Genomic DNA, 15,524 nt, shown 5'->3' with positions numbered 1-15,524 from the left:
TGCCTTGTGGAATAACTGCTGTTTAAATAGTGGTCATGCCCATTCAGTGCAGCAATAAAAGGGGATCTGTTGCTGATTTCATAGACTTCAATGTCTCCTACTGTCAATGTTCAATTTGGCAGTCTGGTACAACCCTATATGGACTAGGCTATAAGGTACGTTTAGAAAGGATATCTTGGGATGGTTGTCAGGAAAAGTCTACACTGTGAGCATGAAGGTGCTTGATCTATCAAGAGTGAGGTGCTGCAATGCATGTTTTATGTATTTTTAGATCACATACTCATTGGACAAAATCTTCTGCTTCTGTATAAATATAATAGCTACTGAAGTAGTAGCTATCTGTGCATCTGTTCAGGACCAGCTGTATAGGAAGTGCTGTCATGTGACAATGAATATGTTAAGAAGCTATTTTTCTGTTTCAGCTGACTAAAGACTATAAGCAACATTCAAAGGCCTGTGTACATGTGAGGGGCATGGTACAGTCAAGCGTGAAGACAACACGTGACTAATGGATTTACAGTGGACTGCCAGTGCCTTACAATTTTATTCAACTGCTGCAGTCAGAAAACCTGCATATTGTTATAGGTATACGGATGATGGTAAACTCTTTCTTGAGGGAGCAGGCATTTAGTTGGTAAAAATCTAAGTTTTCTTTAATTTTTGTGCTTAGTACAATTTCTGGCCTCTTTGCCACTTAACAGTATCTTTTATTTGTTTTAGTCTTATTTTTTGTGATTAAAATTACACTGTTTGTGCCAATGAATTCATCTGGGGTTGACCTGCAGTGTGTTCAAGCTGGAGTTCGTACCCTCCTAATCCTAGGTCTCCTTCATGAATATCTTCCTTTCCTGTAGCCTGGGTGGAGCCTGTTCTGTCCTGCACTGGTATGTGTGCAGCTGATTCATAGTTTTCAGTCAATTCATCATTATTGACAATATAATCTGTGTCGTCATCCTTCAGTTGATCCTGTATTCAAACAAAGAACATGATCAGAGGAAGGGAGACTCCTTTGGAGGACATTTGTTAAAGCTTAAATGGAGAACAGGTCTGATGCAATTCCACTTTTGTTTTATTTCATTACTTATTTTTTTCAGGTGTTAATTTAACATCTTGATGTTGATGAAAGCAAATAGTTGCTTACCATGTTCTGCTCTTGAGCAGTGTTGAGAAACATAACCTACCCTTCAAATCTTTAAGATAATTTCAATGCTTAAATATCACTGATAGGTAGCCAATACTTTCAGCATCTGGCTGAATTATTTAGAACATGTTACTCATATTTGAAGCTCACAGAATTAATGATCATTCTTGAAAATGTATTACTGCACCTTCTAAGACCTCTTCTCCACAACCCTGAAGCAATTGTATAATTTTTAGCCTTAAAAGTAATAAGCTTTGGAAAAGGGACTTTACCTAAGTGTTTAATTGGTGAAATGGTAGATTCTGGCTTACACCTTAAATATAATTAACTGAGCTAGGTACTTACACCATATGCGCTGGGGCTGGTCAGAAGCCTGGCAACAGGGTTACACCATTCAGGTAATGTTGTTGTGAGAGGTGGACCGGTGTGGGTTAAGATAGGTTTTAGGTATCTGTGAGGATTGTTAAAGAATATTTCCCATATAGATATTGATACTAACATGCTTCTCTATTACACAAAGAAATTTCATTTTAAAGCATAAAGGAATCATCTAACTTAATGGAAACATAGAAAATACACTCTTTACCCACCAGTTACTGCATACATTCACCTGTCATCAGTCTTTCTAATGTTTTCCAGTAACAACAAAAAAAAAAACCCCAAACCACCCCCCCAACTCCCGAAACACTTGATGCTCAAAATCTGTCTTGAAGGGTACCAGAATGGCCGAAGGGGATGTATTGTGGGGGACATAAGAAGAGAGGAAATGTGGACTAGATTATCCTGTTTACTGTTTGCTCTAAGTGTGATCTCTTATGCAATTTTAGCAGGAAACAATTTAAGATGCATCTGTATCAGCCACTTTATGTAAGAACAGTAGTGAATGTTTTCTTAAACACACATACTCAGCCTTTTGTAAAATCAGTGCATTTCTTCAACAGGCAAAGAATATTTCATCAAATACTAAGTTTCTTTATTGCTGGGAGTGTACACAAGTTGTTTTCTGTAATAACTAATTTTCAGTATTCAGCGTGTTTTGTTTTGCACTTCATACATCAATGCTCCTTTATATAAAATTATATAAATAAGTTAGGAACAGGATTTATGCTGTTGTCTTGCACCTGTCTTTCAATCTTTTGGATGAAAAGTGCTTTATTGAGAGAAAAGAAAAACCTGCTCATCCTGAGTAATTGTATCATCCTTGTATCTGTCAATAACAGCTCTCCCCTGAGTCCCTCAAGTTGACTTCTCTTCTCTGCTACTTTTACTTGCAAAGTAATTTTCAGTGTTCTTTGGGAAGCAGGTCTGTCAGCTATTTTTGCTGCTAGGGAAAACTTTATTGATTGATTGTTGTCCCACTTTCTACCCCCCTGCTCCTTTTTCTTGCTTGTGCTCTCTCCCTCGCTTTTTCTCTCTCTGTCTCCTTAAAGAAGAAAGGAACAAATGTAAGACTGAGTAGTGATTTGAGCTCTGCAGCAATATTTTAGAAACACTGAGTAAGTAACAGTGGGTCTTAAGCCTAACCATTCTAGTGCCTCCTTTTCCTGCATTATTGGTTGTTTATGGTATCACTGCTTTACACACGAAGTACACAAGTACTGTATCCTGAAGCAACTGTTATGTGAAACATCCTTATGATCTCAGTTACAGACTGAAAGGCTGAGTAACTTGCTATGCTGTCCTCTATACTGTAGCCATGGAAGTTGTTCTGTAGCATCTCGGGGGTGTGTGTGTGTTTTTGTGTATTTTTAAAATAAACTGCATCTGTTGGAAGATTGTGCAGTTTGTTCATCCAAGGTCATATACTGAGTTTGGAAAAACAAATTATAAGTTAACTTGTATTGACTTTTTAAAAAAAATTGGAGGATTTTATCAGAAGTGTGATCAAGGTGGGAATCTCATGAAATCAGATCGTGCAGGGAAAGTTTAGGCCCTCTTGCTTCTGTAAGAGTAAAATCAAACCAAACAATCCCTTTCTCATCTACTCCTGATCTTATTTGAAACATCAAAAAAGAAGTGACAAGCAGTTAAGAGTTATTAGTAAAGAACAATGTATGAAAGCCATCCATTAGAGTTGCTTTGTTTTTCAGCACTCCAGAAAAACCTAATTAAAAGGCCAAAAATGGAAGTAGAAGCCTAATTACAGGTTTTTAATTGTTGGAAATATTGGCTTTGTTAGTACAAACAACTTGCATTGTTTGAACGGAGTTGTCAGACCTAGCATGAAAAGTAAGGGCTTGTAGTGGAAGTTGCATTATACTGACTTTGGTCTGCTCTGTTCTTTTATTCTCTTCCAGAATGAGTAACTGAAGATAAATATTGCTCTATGCTTCCTCCTTAATCTGATGTTAAGAAGCCCCTTACTTCTAAGCAGCCTTATAACCTTATAATGAGCTTTATAGCTCTCAGTAAAAATTTGAGTAGTTTTCCTGCTGTGCTTGCATGAAGCCCAGCACCACATCAGATAGGAACAGTGCTGCATGCTGAAATGGGCAAGCTATTTGGCTGACAAAGTAATCTCCAGTCTTTGGAGCCACCACCACTTTTATCGTAGACTTTTGTGTCTGGTGTGTTTAACTGGTTGCTGTGTGTACACTGATGCTTTTAAGTTGAGGATGGCTTAATTTTGGGCTGCAACAGGTCCTCTAAGTCCCCTTCCTTTTGCACTTGTTCTAACGTGTTCATTGTGTATTGTCCATACTTCTGCTTTTTGAAGCCTCTTGAGATGCAGTTTAAAGTGAAGATAACTTTCTTGGGCTGCTTGTGATGCTTCTGATTCTGTCACAAATTATTTATCTCTTCCTTATTTCAGTAGTTATGTGGCCTACTAAAGGAACTTAAATTGCACAGGTCTATTTTTCATTGTTTTAATAACCTATGCTGTAAATGTTTACCTTTATTTTTGACACAGTTGCTTTATAGTATTACAGACATGATCATCGTTCAGTGCAGCATGAAAGAGGAATTGTAATCCATGTGCAGTGCTGGCATTTCAAAAGTATCTCAGGCACAGGTGTACAGCATTTTAAGGCTGGCAAGAAGTGTTATCACACTCCAGCTCCTCTGGTTGCATCTCTCGGCATCTCCAGGGAGAAATAATCTAAATAGTGTAATAGAAAAAGGTAGATCTTGCACTAAGGCTGCTTTAAAAATTGGAAGAAACAAAGTGTAAAACTCTTAGCATAACTCAAAAGTTACTGCCGAAACAAATTCATGCCTGCCTAATCCAGGGATAGGGAGAAGCTACCAGGAAAACATTGTTATCGGTCAACCCACTCTAGACTTGCACTTCTGCCCTCTGCGGGCAGAACAGCCCACCCGCATGTCTTGGATTCTACACCATACAATATACTGCCTTAAAGAGCACTAGTATTGTAAAGGTGGCTAACTTCCAAGGAAATTGAATTCAGGAAGCCTGTATATGCATGCGCATAGAATTTTAATCAGCATACAGTGCTGGCACATCAGCATGCCTTTACTTTCATAATCAAATACTAATTTTTCTATTGACTCATCACATCTCCAGGCTTCCACTCTCAGTTTACATGCCCAGAAATGTTTACCCTGGGTCCCCTCATTGCCATTTGAACATCCTTTTGCCCTGGCAGTTCTCGTCTTCCCTCACCACTAGCCAGGCATAGTTCCTCTCCCTTCCTGTTTCACTGACACCACACTCGACATTTACATCTGTTTACCCCTTCCTGGTTCAGCTTCTGTGTCTTCTGAGTTTGGCTCATGTAATGTCCTCTTCTCTACTGCCCAGCAATAAGTGGAGGTAATGCCATTTGCAGACAAGACGGTTGGCAAGTGTCAGGACAACATAGTCCGAAGTTGAGCCACAGGCAGGTTGTTTGCTGGGGCTGCTGAAGCTGAGCAATTCAAACAGCGGCTGGGGAGGGTACAGTGTTCTCAATAGCAACAGGACCTTCAGAATTTAGGTCTTGAAATTGAAGAGTTTTTTTGGCCCAGAAGGTGTTTTGCCTTTTGCCTCATTGCATAATGGACGCTCTGTAACTCAAGGTAATCCCATCTTCCCCAAAGGCAAATATGTTTACACTATAATACTTATCATTAAAAAGCCCCAAAGTACAGGAATTCCTGTGATAGCAGTCAAAATTACATATACCAGTTTTTCCAGAGACTATGTTCTTATATTAAGCTGTACTATAAATAGATGTTTGTTAAAAGTATGTTATAGCACCTAGCAATAGACTGTTAAATATTTCTGCTGTAGGCATAAGTCTCTAGAGGTAAACGTCACCACTCCCAGAACCTATCCTTTGTGCAATGTTTTTAAGACTTCTTGAGGTTTGCAGCCTTTTATTTTAAAGTGTCCCTTTCATGAATATTTTAAAGTCTGAGTTTGTAAATTAGTTATCATGAACTTAATATTACTTTGTTTTATTTATGAAGAAACACACATAAAGATTTCAAAGATATAATGTCACTTCTGTTTGTTCAATCTATTTCCTATAATAAGGACAAATGATGTTTTTTTTCTTGGTAGAGTTTGGGTTTTCGCTTTTGTTGGTGTGCTTTTTTGTTTGTTTTTAGAAACTGAGAATGATTTTGATATTAGTGATGTGATAGCCTAAAGAGCAAACACTTCAATTTTGGTAGTGTTTGAGTGGGAGCAGGCAAATTATGAAACTTTTATCTGGTTAAGTTCTGCATGTGGCTGACCCCTAACAGCTGACTGAGATTATTTGGTTACTTTATACAACAGCTTGTGTGCATGACTGAGCTGGTGAGGCACAGAGATATCTCCAGGTCTTAAGAGTGTGCACAGCAGATTAAAATTGCCTGAAGGAGAAGGATCTCTCCTCCTGACTTTTGCAAGAGAGTATGATGTTTTCCCATCTACCACAGTTTTCTTCAGAGAATGGGGAGTTATCAGTGTAGGCTGGTTGAAAAGTGCAGGGAATAGTTATATTAGATTTAACTGTTAGAATAGCAGGTATGTTTTTGAAAAGACTGAGATCTACAGTGACTTAACATGTAAAGATAACCTGATCTGCACTGTGGAGAAAGCTGAGAAGAAACTGCTAAATCTGGTATAAATGATATTTTAACTTACAGTTGTTACCAGGGAATTCTGCTCTAGTTCTTTGTGACTCTTCTCTTTTTATGGAGTGGTTTAAAAAAATAAATTTCCCAGTACTGTTGCAACTTAAAATACTAAACTGAAGATAAATGGAATCATACTGTAGTCCTGCAAAGTCAAATCATCAGGTCTCTTTTTACTGATATTCATTCTCTCTGTTTTTGTCTTCTGTCTGAGAGCAGAGAGGGTGGATGAAAATCGGTGGTAATAAAAACTAGTTCAGTGCATTCTTACAGGAAAGTCTGACTGTCAGAAACTAGAGCCAGATGTAGTGTCAGACCCAAAGAATTAATTCTGGCTTTTATGCAGAATATGGCAAAAAATTTGCTGTTGTCAGCTTTGAAACTGGAAGCATTGCAGAGATGTGGGCAAAATGGAGTGAGTTAATAGAATTGATCTTAGTCAGGTCTTTTTATAGATAAGAGGCTGCAGACTAAGAAGAGTAAAATGTGTGGGGTATTTGCAGACCATGGACTTCTGATTGTGAGCTCACTGAAGTAGAGAGGAAAATTGAGACATCTTACTCAAATTATTTGAAGCCTATTGTATCCTGAATATAACACTTCCATGCGAAGAAAAAAATCAGAGGCATAAATGGAGATTTGCTTATAATTGAGTGGGTAATACAGCTACTCTTGAAAATAGAAGGATAGAATGTGCAAAAGGATAGAAGAATACTCATAAGATTCAAAAGGAATATATGAACAGGCACTAATGTCAGACAAATTAACATTAGAAAGAGCTTTGGAAGATGCAGACTATGAAGCAGCTAATGAGAAGAAAAAACCTCCCTGACACCAGTTGTATAATAACAAGGAAACTACCCTCTAACTAACAAACCAAACCAAAACACAACTAACTAAAATGCTCCAACAGAGATGCCTATGTCAGCTGCACACACAGTAAAGAGATAAGACAGTGTTGCATTAGTGACATCAACATAGATGATATGTATGTGACTTTTCAGAATAATGTATATGATTTGAGGTAACATAATTGGTAAGATTAATTTCCTCTATTTTCAGACATCTTTATAGTAGGATATCTGAAAGAAATCTAGCCTCACTTTTTCATCTGTATAGAGAAATGGCCAAATCCTAAAATAGTCTCATCCTGCAGTGCTGGAGTTAATTGGAACGAATTGAAATTAGGATGAGTTTCTTTCTCTTTATTGACTATAAAAGTTTGAACAACTACATTAGACTTAGATGGCTAATAATTAAGTATCTAGAGTTTGGTGAAATGTGTCTTACTTCAGGACATAAGAAAATAGAACCAATGAGGCAAAATATAAGAAACCAAACACAATATCCTCCACACCAAGGAAACTAGGAGTCTATAAAAAGCATCTGTTTTCACAGTTGGGTAATATAACTATATTAAATGCATTTAGAAGAAAAAAGGATATAAGTAATACAGATTTCTGTATAATAAATATAGTGTCAAAGCCAGCAGAAGAAATAAAAGCTTTAAAATCATTAAGCTTGCGAAAACCTTGAATGACTGTGGAATTAATAAAAAGAAATTTCACTTCAGAGAAAACTTAAAGATTTTCTGGCATGTTCGAAGGCATAGAAAGTTTCTCAGGGCATTGCAAAACTTGTCTACCTGTGGCTTGTCAATAGGGTTTCCTTTTCTGCAGGAGCTTCTGCATATGGTACATCTTTAGCACGGTTACAAAACTAGAGATAGCTTACTGATGCCAATAGTATTGCATTAGAAAGGATTAACACTGGTGTGACCTGGCTCTGCATAGACCCATAAGGCCTTAAAAAAGGTGTCTGATGCTCACTGCCTCAGATGAGATTGCTTTTAAGCTCTTCACGTGAAGTGTGTTCATTGTATAAAATGCTTCAGCCCTGGTACTGGCAGAGGGAATGGATGTAGAAGAGCAAGCAAGTTAGCAGGGATTTCTGCATGGAAGATTGTTTCATAAGAATGTCCTTGGCATCACAATCTGCCCAAGAAGTATTCCAGAAAGTGCGTGAAGAATGAGGACTGGCAGCAGTTACATGCCTTGTTAATGATAATCTAATACCAGTGGCACCTCAAATCTATTAATTTGCAAGATGCAGGGTGGGTAAACCTTAAAGATTAAGCGCAGTGGAGTACAAGTACAAATTAGTTTTGACCAAATGAATTACTTCAGTTGCATCATAGAAGAAGAGAGAAAAGATCTGATCCAAATAAGGTGAAAGCCATAAAGCTTTTAAAAACCTTTCATCAATAAATTATAGTAGGTGCAAGTTCATTGCACCTGATAAGACAGGTGCTGTGGTTAGCAATGTTTGTAGTGCCTTTGCCCCAGGAGAGGAGAACTTGGGGACCCAGGGGATGGTGGGAGGGGTGGGTAGCAAAAGAATAATGTGAACAAGACTTTCCAAACAAGATGGGCATCATGTTGTTCAAACAAAAATACTACAGTGAAAGCAAGGCAATAAAATGGCTGCTAGAACTTTGTAAGCAACAGCTGGAGTAATATTCTTGCTCTGCCTCTCTGATGTGGATTGAGAGCTAAAACCAGTGAACCAGTATTATCCTCAAATAGCAAAAGAACTATTTGGCATTTTTTTAGGAAATCAGATCAGATATTTCATCATTACATAGATACAGCTGCACAATAACAGTTAATTGTTCACAGATCTGTGGAGACTGTTTTTGACAAATCTCCAGCTTCCATATTGCCAAGATTCAGAGGATGCTCTCAGTTACAAAGGTACAAATTGAAAGGGAAATATGAGAAAATCCTGTAAAGAACTTTTCTTGCACAATTTCATTTAAGGATGAGCTATGAATGCAGAGGAAGGCTTGGAGGAACAATGTGCCTTATTCTGATGCTTGCTTGTGTTTGTAAAGATGTTAACAAAAACAGAGAAAAAAAAAGTGACAATTCACTATGTTTTAGAAATAAAAATAAAATAGGATGATCTCTATAAAAAGAACAGAATCTCTTCCTCTATCGGAAGACTGTGAAATAAAGAGTAAATAAGGAGAATGGTGTCATGCTAGAAGGGAAGAGAACAGTAGCTTGAAAGAAAATGAAAATTCTGAAGAAGTTTTTTGAGGACTGGTTGGTACAGTAGTGCAGATAAGCAAGAGAGCTATTCTCATGGCCCAGTATAAACTGTTATCAGGGACGTGTGTATCCCTATGGAACGAAAGCAGGGCACCAAGGTGACCTGTGCTGGGTGAAGCTCGTGACAAAGCTGACAACAGGATAACATGCAAAGTATTAATGAAATTATGACTGCTTATCTGTGCAGTTGTGAGAAACAATACTCATTCCAGATGTGGAATTAGATGCAAAACTAGTGTGACAAGATCAGGATGTGGTTTATCAGTTTTGTGGAAGAGTATTTTACTCAGTACTGTGGTGTACTTGCGGCCAGTTAGGTAATGAGCGAGAGGTGCTGGGAGTGACTTAAAGAGCGGGGCTACTGAGAGCAGGATAACTTTTGTAAAGCTTTGTTAATAGAAAGCTTGTTTAATATACCCTCTGAGAATCTCTAGCCCTGTGAGCGGATTGGTCCAAAGACTATGTCTTCAGATTCTCCATCAGCTTTGTCCAATTTGTAACCCATATTATATGCATAGTTAGCTAGCTGGATGAAGTTGGAAGTATAATAGTTTTGTGAAGAAAGCACATTAAGAAGTGGACGGCTCGGTGTTGAGGAAGGGAAGACATATTGCACAGGAATAGCTACTGCTGTAATCCAAAGAAAGCAGCCTTCTGGCAAGCCAGATCTTTGTTTTTGTAAAAATATTTTAAAACAGACACAGACCAGTTAGAAATCCCTCATGATATAAAGTTCCCTAAGAGGTATGCAAATTTCGGTGCAAAGAACAATTGAGAACAGTTAATTATGACAGAGATCCTAGCCAAAAAACTCCACCTTACTGAACAAGGATAATAGCAGCTTTTATACTGCTAGGAGTAAAGGAAATACGAAGTATTTATCCTAATATTGCAGTTTAAAATTCTAAATAGGTAAAACAATATTTTTTTAGTAACCGTGGCAGATTAAAATAACAGTACAGAAGGTACATATTAAGAGACCAAACTGCCTTTTGATCAGAGAAGTTTATCAAATATAAGACAGAAATAGCAAAAACTAGCACGAGATTAACAGTTGGAATAGTTCATCTCACTGCTTTTATTGCTGTATTAGTCTAGAGCCGGATAACCAAACTCTTAAATATTTGTCTTTGCACGAAAGAGTCTGTGAATTCTAGAGAAAAGTATGTTGAGTGAGGACTGTATTCTGTGATGGAGAAAGTGCGAGACACATGGGGTTGGGGGTGCATGGGTGGGAACATGACAGATTTTTGCAAGTGTGACAAGTGACTTTTATGGTTTGGTTAAAACATAGCTGGGCAATGGTTGAAAAATGATATTTTTTTTTTTTTTTTCCTAGAGTGAGGATTCAAAGGGGATGTAGTTTTGCAAAGCTATGGTATTCCAGATGAGAAGCTGCAATGAGAATTTCTAAACCTTTCTTCTGTTTTGTTATGTTTTTAACAGAATGTGGGAACTCAATGAAATTAAAGGCACTCACTTTTAGGCGAACAAAGATATATGATTTTACAGTAGGTATTCAAGGTGTGGCAATCATTGCCTGAAGAAATTCTGGTGCCTGTGATAAAGGGAAGTGTGATCCGATACTGTAACGCAATTACAGCTGTGCAAGCCAAGGGGGTGCCAGACCTTAGGCCTCTGGGAGGGGTGGGGGAACTCCCCCACTTTTTTCTGTACAACCCACAAGATGTACTTGGAGGGTTTTATTTCTTCCATCTGCTGCTGGAACATTAGCATGATGGTAAATAATGGATCTGCCACAGTACAAGGAAATCTGTGCCCTTGTAATGTTGTCATTGCTGTGTTTGGCTAAAGCATAAAATGCTTTTGTAATTGTTTAATAGATTATTTTGACGTGTTCTTAGAGATGTTGCAGGTATTGGTCAGGCATCAGTTTCAGAGAGGTTAAGCCCAGTCTCTTAAAGCTTACCTACCTCATGTCTGACAGTTCATTATGTTTCCATTGAAAGATTCTGGAAACAGATTCTGAAGAATATTTTTGTTTCAATTTGTCATCATTTCTTTCTATTTATTGGCGCAATACACTGTGCACATGTACCAATGCTGGCATTGACCCAAATACAGGCAATAATAGAGGAGGGGAAAAGTACAATGCAGCATGAATGAGCATGAGGCTTTCTCATTCTCAGTGTTTCATTAGATGGGAGAGGTCAGCTATTGGGGTTTCAGTCATGAGTTGCTCATAATACAAAAGCCAGCTATACTGCGTGTGAGGAAGCGTAGCTGTTTTGTGAATGTGATTTGGTTAAGAAACACATTCATGGAGATCATTGCTTTTCTTTTCCTATCTCTGGCAACTCCTGCACTCAACTCCTAATCCAGATCTGATTTCAGAACTGTTTGCCACTCAAAGTTCACTCTAATGGCTTGTTTCCAAATACCTTCACATTTTAATGGGTTTAGACCTAAATTTGTATTCAAAAGCCAAAGTCTGTGTGAACTTATGTTCCGTTTATTTCCTTCTTTCACAGCTAGTTTTTCCCCACATAGAACTGGCGTAGTTGCTTTTTTTTTTGTAGGCATGGCCTGTTCTGGTTCAGTGAACTTTAAAATTACTGCTTGGCTGTTCATGACAGCTTGGTTGGATGACAGCACTTGGATAGCTAAGACCATTACCTGCTTTACTCCTGTGAAAGAGCATAAGAAGGAATTTGGTCACTTGAAAGCACTCTACTTTTCCCAGTTCTTCCAAAATTTTGTTGCATATAGAGGGGACCTGTTTTCAGCAGTGCCGTTAACTCTCTCTGGCATGTTTACATAGCTCTGCAGTCTGCTGTGGGAGGGAAGCAAAGCATAGCCCTTTCTTCTCTGGGGCTTCAGTTTTCAGGATTTATGTTAGCAGCCTTGCTTGCTTTGCTTTCCGGGAATGCCTGTAACTAAGACCTGGCAGATATCAAAATTGACTTCTGAGCCTGTTAGAGGCACACGAGTAGCCTGGCCCTATAAATAACTGACCTTCTGCAATGGCATGGCTATAGCTAATTCAGTAACAACCAGAGCGCTAGCGTAGAGGGCAGAAGATCAAGCAAAGAACTGAAATCTTGTCTAGACCTGTGTTTCTCAAAGTGCGAAAGAGCTTTGAGCAGCAGCAGGTATGACATGCCACCTGCTTTCCATATGAGCTAGGGCAATGGACCAGACTCGCTCTGTGTGAACCGCAAGAGTCCTGTAAGGTGTTTGAAAGTGAAAATCTGAATACGCTATGGGATAGTTTGATGTGCCTAACTGAGGTTGTGTCAGTTATGTGTGTTCTAAGAGCTGAGTTGTTCATGTTGAATTATAATAAGCTCTTGCCTAGAGCTTCACCATTAAGACTCCCAAGGCAAGGCATTCCTTGGCATGTCAACCAGTAACTGAGGTGGTGTAGTCCTCCAGGCTCCTGTCAGAGGCGTGTAATACTGCCCCGGGCACCTGAATTAGCAAGGCTTTCCAATACTCTGGTATGGACCACTACATCTAGATTTCTGTCTTGTTAATAATCAAAATTGAAGGGCACTTATTGACTTATTAGGAGGATGATAACCGCTAATAGTTCTTTCGATCAAAATCCATGATGGTACCAAAAAAACCCGAACAAAAACTACACAAACAAAAAAACAACTAACAACCCAAAATTCAAAAAAAACCCCTGCTAAAAAGATTGGAAACTTAGATTTCTGTCTTGTTAATAATCAAAATTGAAGGGCACTTATTGACTTATTAGGAGGATGATAACCGCTAATAGTTCTTTCGATCAAAATCCATGATGGTACCAAAAAAACCCAAACAAAAACTACACAAACAAAAAAACTAACAACCCAAACTTCAAAAAAACCCCTGCTAAAAAGGTTGGAAACTTAAAACATATTGCTAAGCTTACTGGGTATCTTGGCAGTAGCAATTATATTTCTGCGTAATTAATGAATTTTATGTAACACTGCAGTATAGAAATGGCTGGCATCAAGGTACTCCCTTAGAATATACAGAGCTTGCAGTACTGTACCAGGAAATGAGCTGCCTGAATGGTTAAAGTCAAATTCTTCTAGGAAAAAAAAAATAAGGAAGACAAAAGGGTCACATAGATGTTTTAGTTTTGCCAAAATTGGAAATTGTTACTATCTTGACTAGATATTATTTAAATTTCCAAGAAATGATTTTAAACCAGACTACATTTGTCTTTACCTTGTTTACTGTGGAATCTGGGAACTAAGTATCAAATAGCCTTAATGTTGCAAATTGTCAAAAATTGTAAACAACAAACTGACCAGTGAGCATTAGTGAATCATAATTAATTTAAAATCACATAATATAAATTTAAAAAATAAACTCTCTTTTTTTTCTGGTGTTTGGTACTAGAAACCTTCTCTAATGTCTATAATATAGCCCGTGGAGATAGACCATTTTGGGCTGTGTTTGGAACTCTTCCTGTGGCTTTCAAGGAAGAAGTAGAACTGTAACACAGTGACAATAACTTCTGTTTAACCTACAAATCAGGCTGTTGAGAATGTTTTTTGTGGAAAATAGAACTTGTCAGACAAATCTAATTTTATCCTTGGATGAAATTATAAGTTTGATAAAAATGACCTACATTTAATAAGCTTTAAGGCATTTAGACTGGCATTATGATTAAAAAAATAGCTCTCTACAGTATCAGTAAGACATGCATTAAATTGATTAAGAATTGGCTGATTGATAGACCTGAAACAGTAATTGCCACTGGAGAATAGCCATGAATTTGAGTGTTTCAATGCAGGTTTTAGAGGGATCAATAGAAAATTTTGATATTCAATAATTTCAATAAGTTGCTGATAAAACATGTGGATGATGGAGACTAAATCATGGTAAGGATAGAGCAATCATATAGACATACCTTGATTGCCTGGTAAGCTGGTCTCATTCAAATATGCTTCCTCTAATTGCATTCCTGACAACAAATAATCAAGGAGGGCCAAATTATCCTGCAGTGCTTGTAGGTTGTGCCAAGACTTTTCATGAGCTCTGAGGAAAATGATGTGTGCAAACAATGAGTAGAGAATAAAACTAGCGTGCCAGTGCTTCTGTATTAGGCGCTAGTGAGACCAGTACTGGAATATCATGCCCAATGTGGTGGTCCATGTTTTAAAGTGGTTTTCAAAAAGTTCAGAAGGATGTGAAAGAGAGAGCCCCCTTCTTCCCCCAAAATACTAAAAATAAAGGGAAAGGTAGAATAGTGACTTAATTCTTTAAGTACCTTTTCTTGACAAAAAATACATGATAATGGAATGTTTATTTTAAAAAATAAATAAATGCAGGCAGTAAGGTAAATCTGTGCAAAAAGACATAAACCGGATGTGTTAACAGTGACTAACCAGTGAAAAATATTCCTAAGGGAAGTAATGAACTCTCCATTGCTGATATTTTTCTGACCGGGGATGGATACCTTCCTGATACCTGGTATCCTTCAGCTCACACAAGTTTCTGAAATTGATACAGAATGAAATTTAACAGTTCAGACTTGATAATGTAAAAGCCCCTGTGCAGCCTAAAATCTAAGATTTATGAATTTAATTAGTTAACACCTTAGAAGCTCTTTGACCCTAGGAAAGTCAGTGCTCACTCAAATTAATTCTTTCTGGAAAGATACTTGGCTTAGTATCTGAGAAATATTTAATCTTTAAGCAATTTTTTTTTTAATTTTCTTAATTTCTTATGTACCTAGTTGTTCCAGGTTATGTCTGTGTGACTACACTTGCCTAAGCCCTATCGTTCTAGTTACTTAGCTCTGCTTCATTTAGTTTGCTAACATTTTGTGGAAGAACATAATCTCACTTCTCTGTGCTGTACCAGTGGATTAAGGATTTCATTATCTTTGTGTGTGAACCTGTAGTTCTTGAATGAGTTTTACAACACCGTATTGGCTTTGTACTTGATTATAATTAGCTTCAAGTTTCTTAACAACAGACTGCAGAGGACATTTAACTCCTTTAGCATCTTGAGAAAATTGCTGTGTGGAAGGTATTTAGATTTAAAGTAATTTTGATTTTTTTTTTTTTTTAAATCCTGTGTCCAACATATATGAATACAGTTACAGTAATGGGCTAGTCTCTCTTATTCTGGAAAAGTATCTCCAAATCACATCAAAGGTCCCATGGAAATTGATACCAGTTCAAAGATTTGTCTATCTCTGCAGAGCTGCTGTTAGTATGCTGTGGGAAGGCATTTGA

At 37.6% G+C, this 15,524-nt stretch overlaps 1 protein-coding gene across 1 annotated transcript in view; it reads right to left on the bottom strand.

Moving 5' to 3' along the window:
- Positions 1-741: 741 nt before the first annotated feature.
- The window catches only part of SLC9A9 (solute carrier family 9, subfamily A (NHE9, cation proton antiporter 9), member 9), a gene marked incomplete at its 5' end in the record, with an annotated part of 157,502 nt that continues 142,719 nt past the window's right edge, over positions 742-15,524 (bottom strand). The window contains 2 exons of the mRNA XM_010295160.1: positions 742-966; positions 1,487-1,592. Of these exons, the coding sequence (XP_010293462.1) occupies positions 742-966; positions 1,487-1,592 (331 nt within the window). The remainder of the gene's footprint in view (positions 967-1,486; positions 1,593-15,524) is intronic.

Source organism: Phaethon lepturus, unplaced genomic scaffold, assembly GCF_000687285.1.
Source record: "Phaethon lepturus isolate BGI_N335 unplaced genomic scaffold, ASM68728v1 scaffold4629, whole genome shotgun sequence".
Lineage (NCBI taxonomy): Eukaryota > Metazoa > Chordata > Aves > Phaethontiformes > Phaethontidae > Phaethon > Phaethon lepturus.
This window is presented reverse-complemented; position numbering and strand designations above follow the sequence as displayed.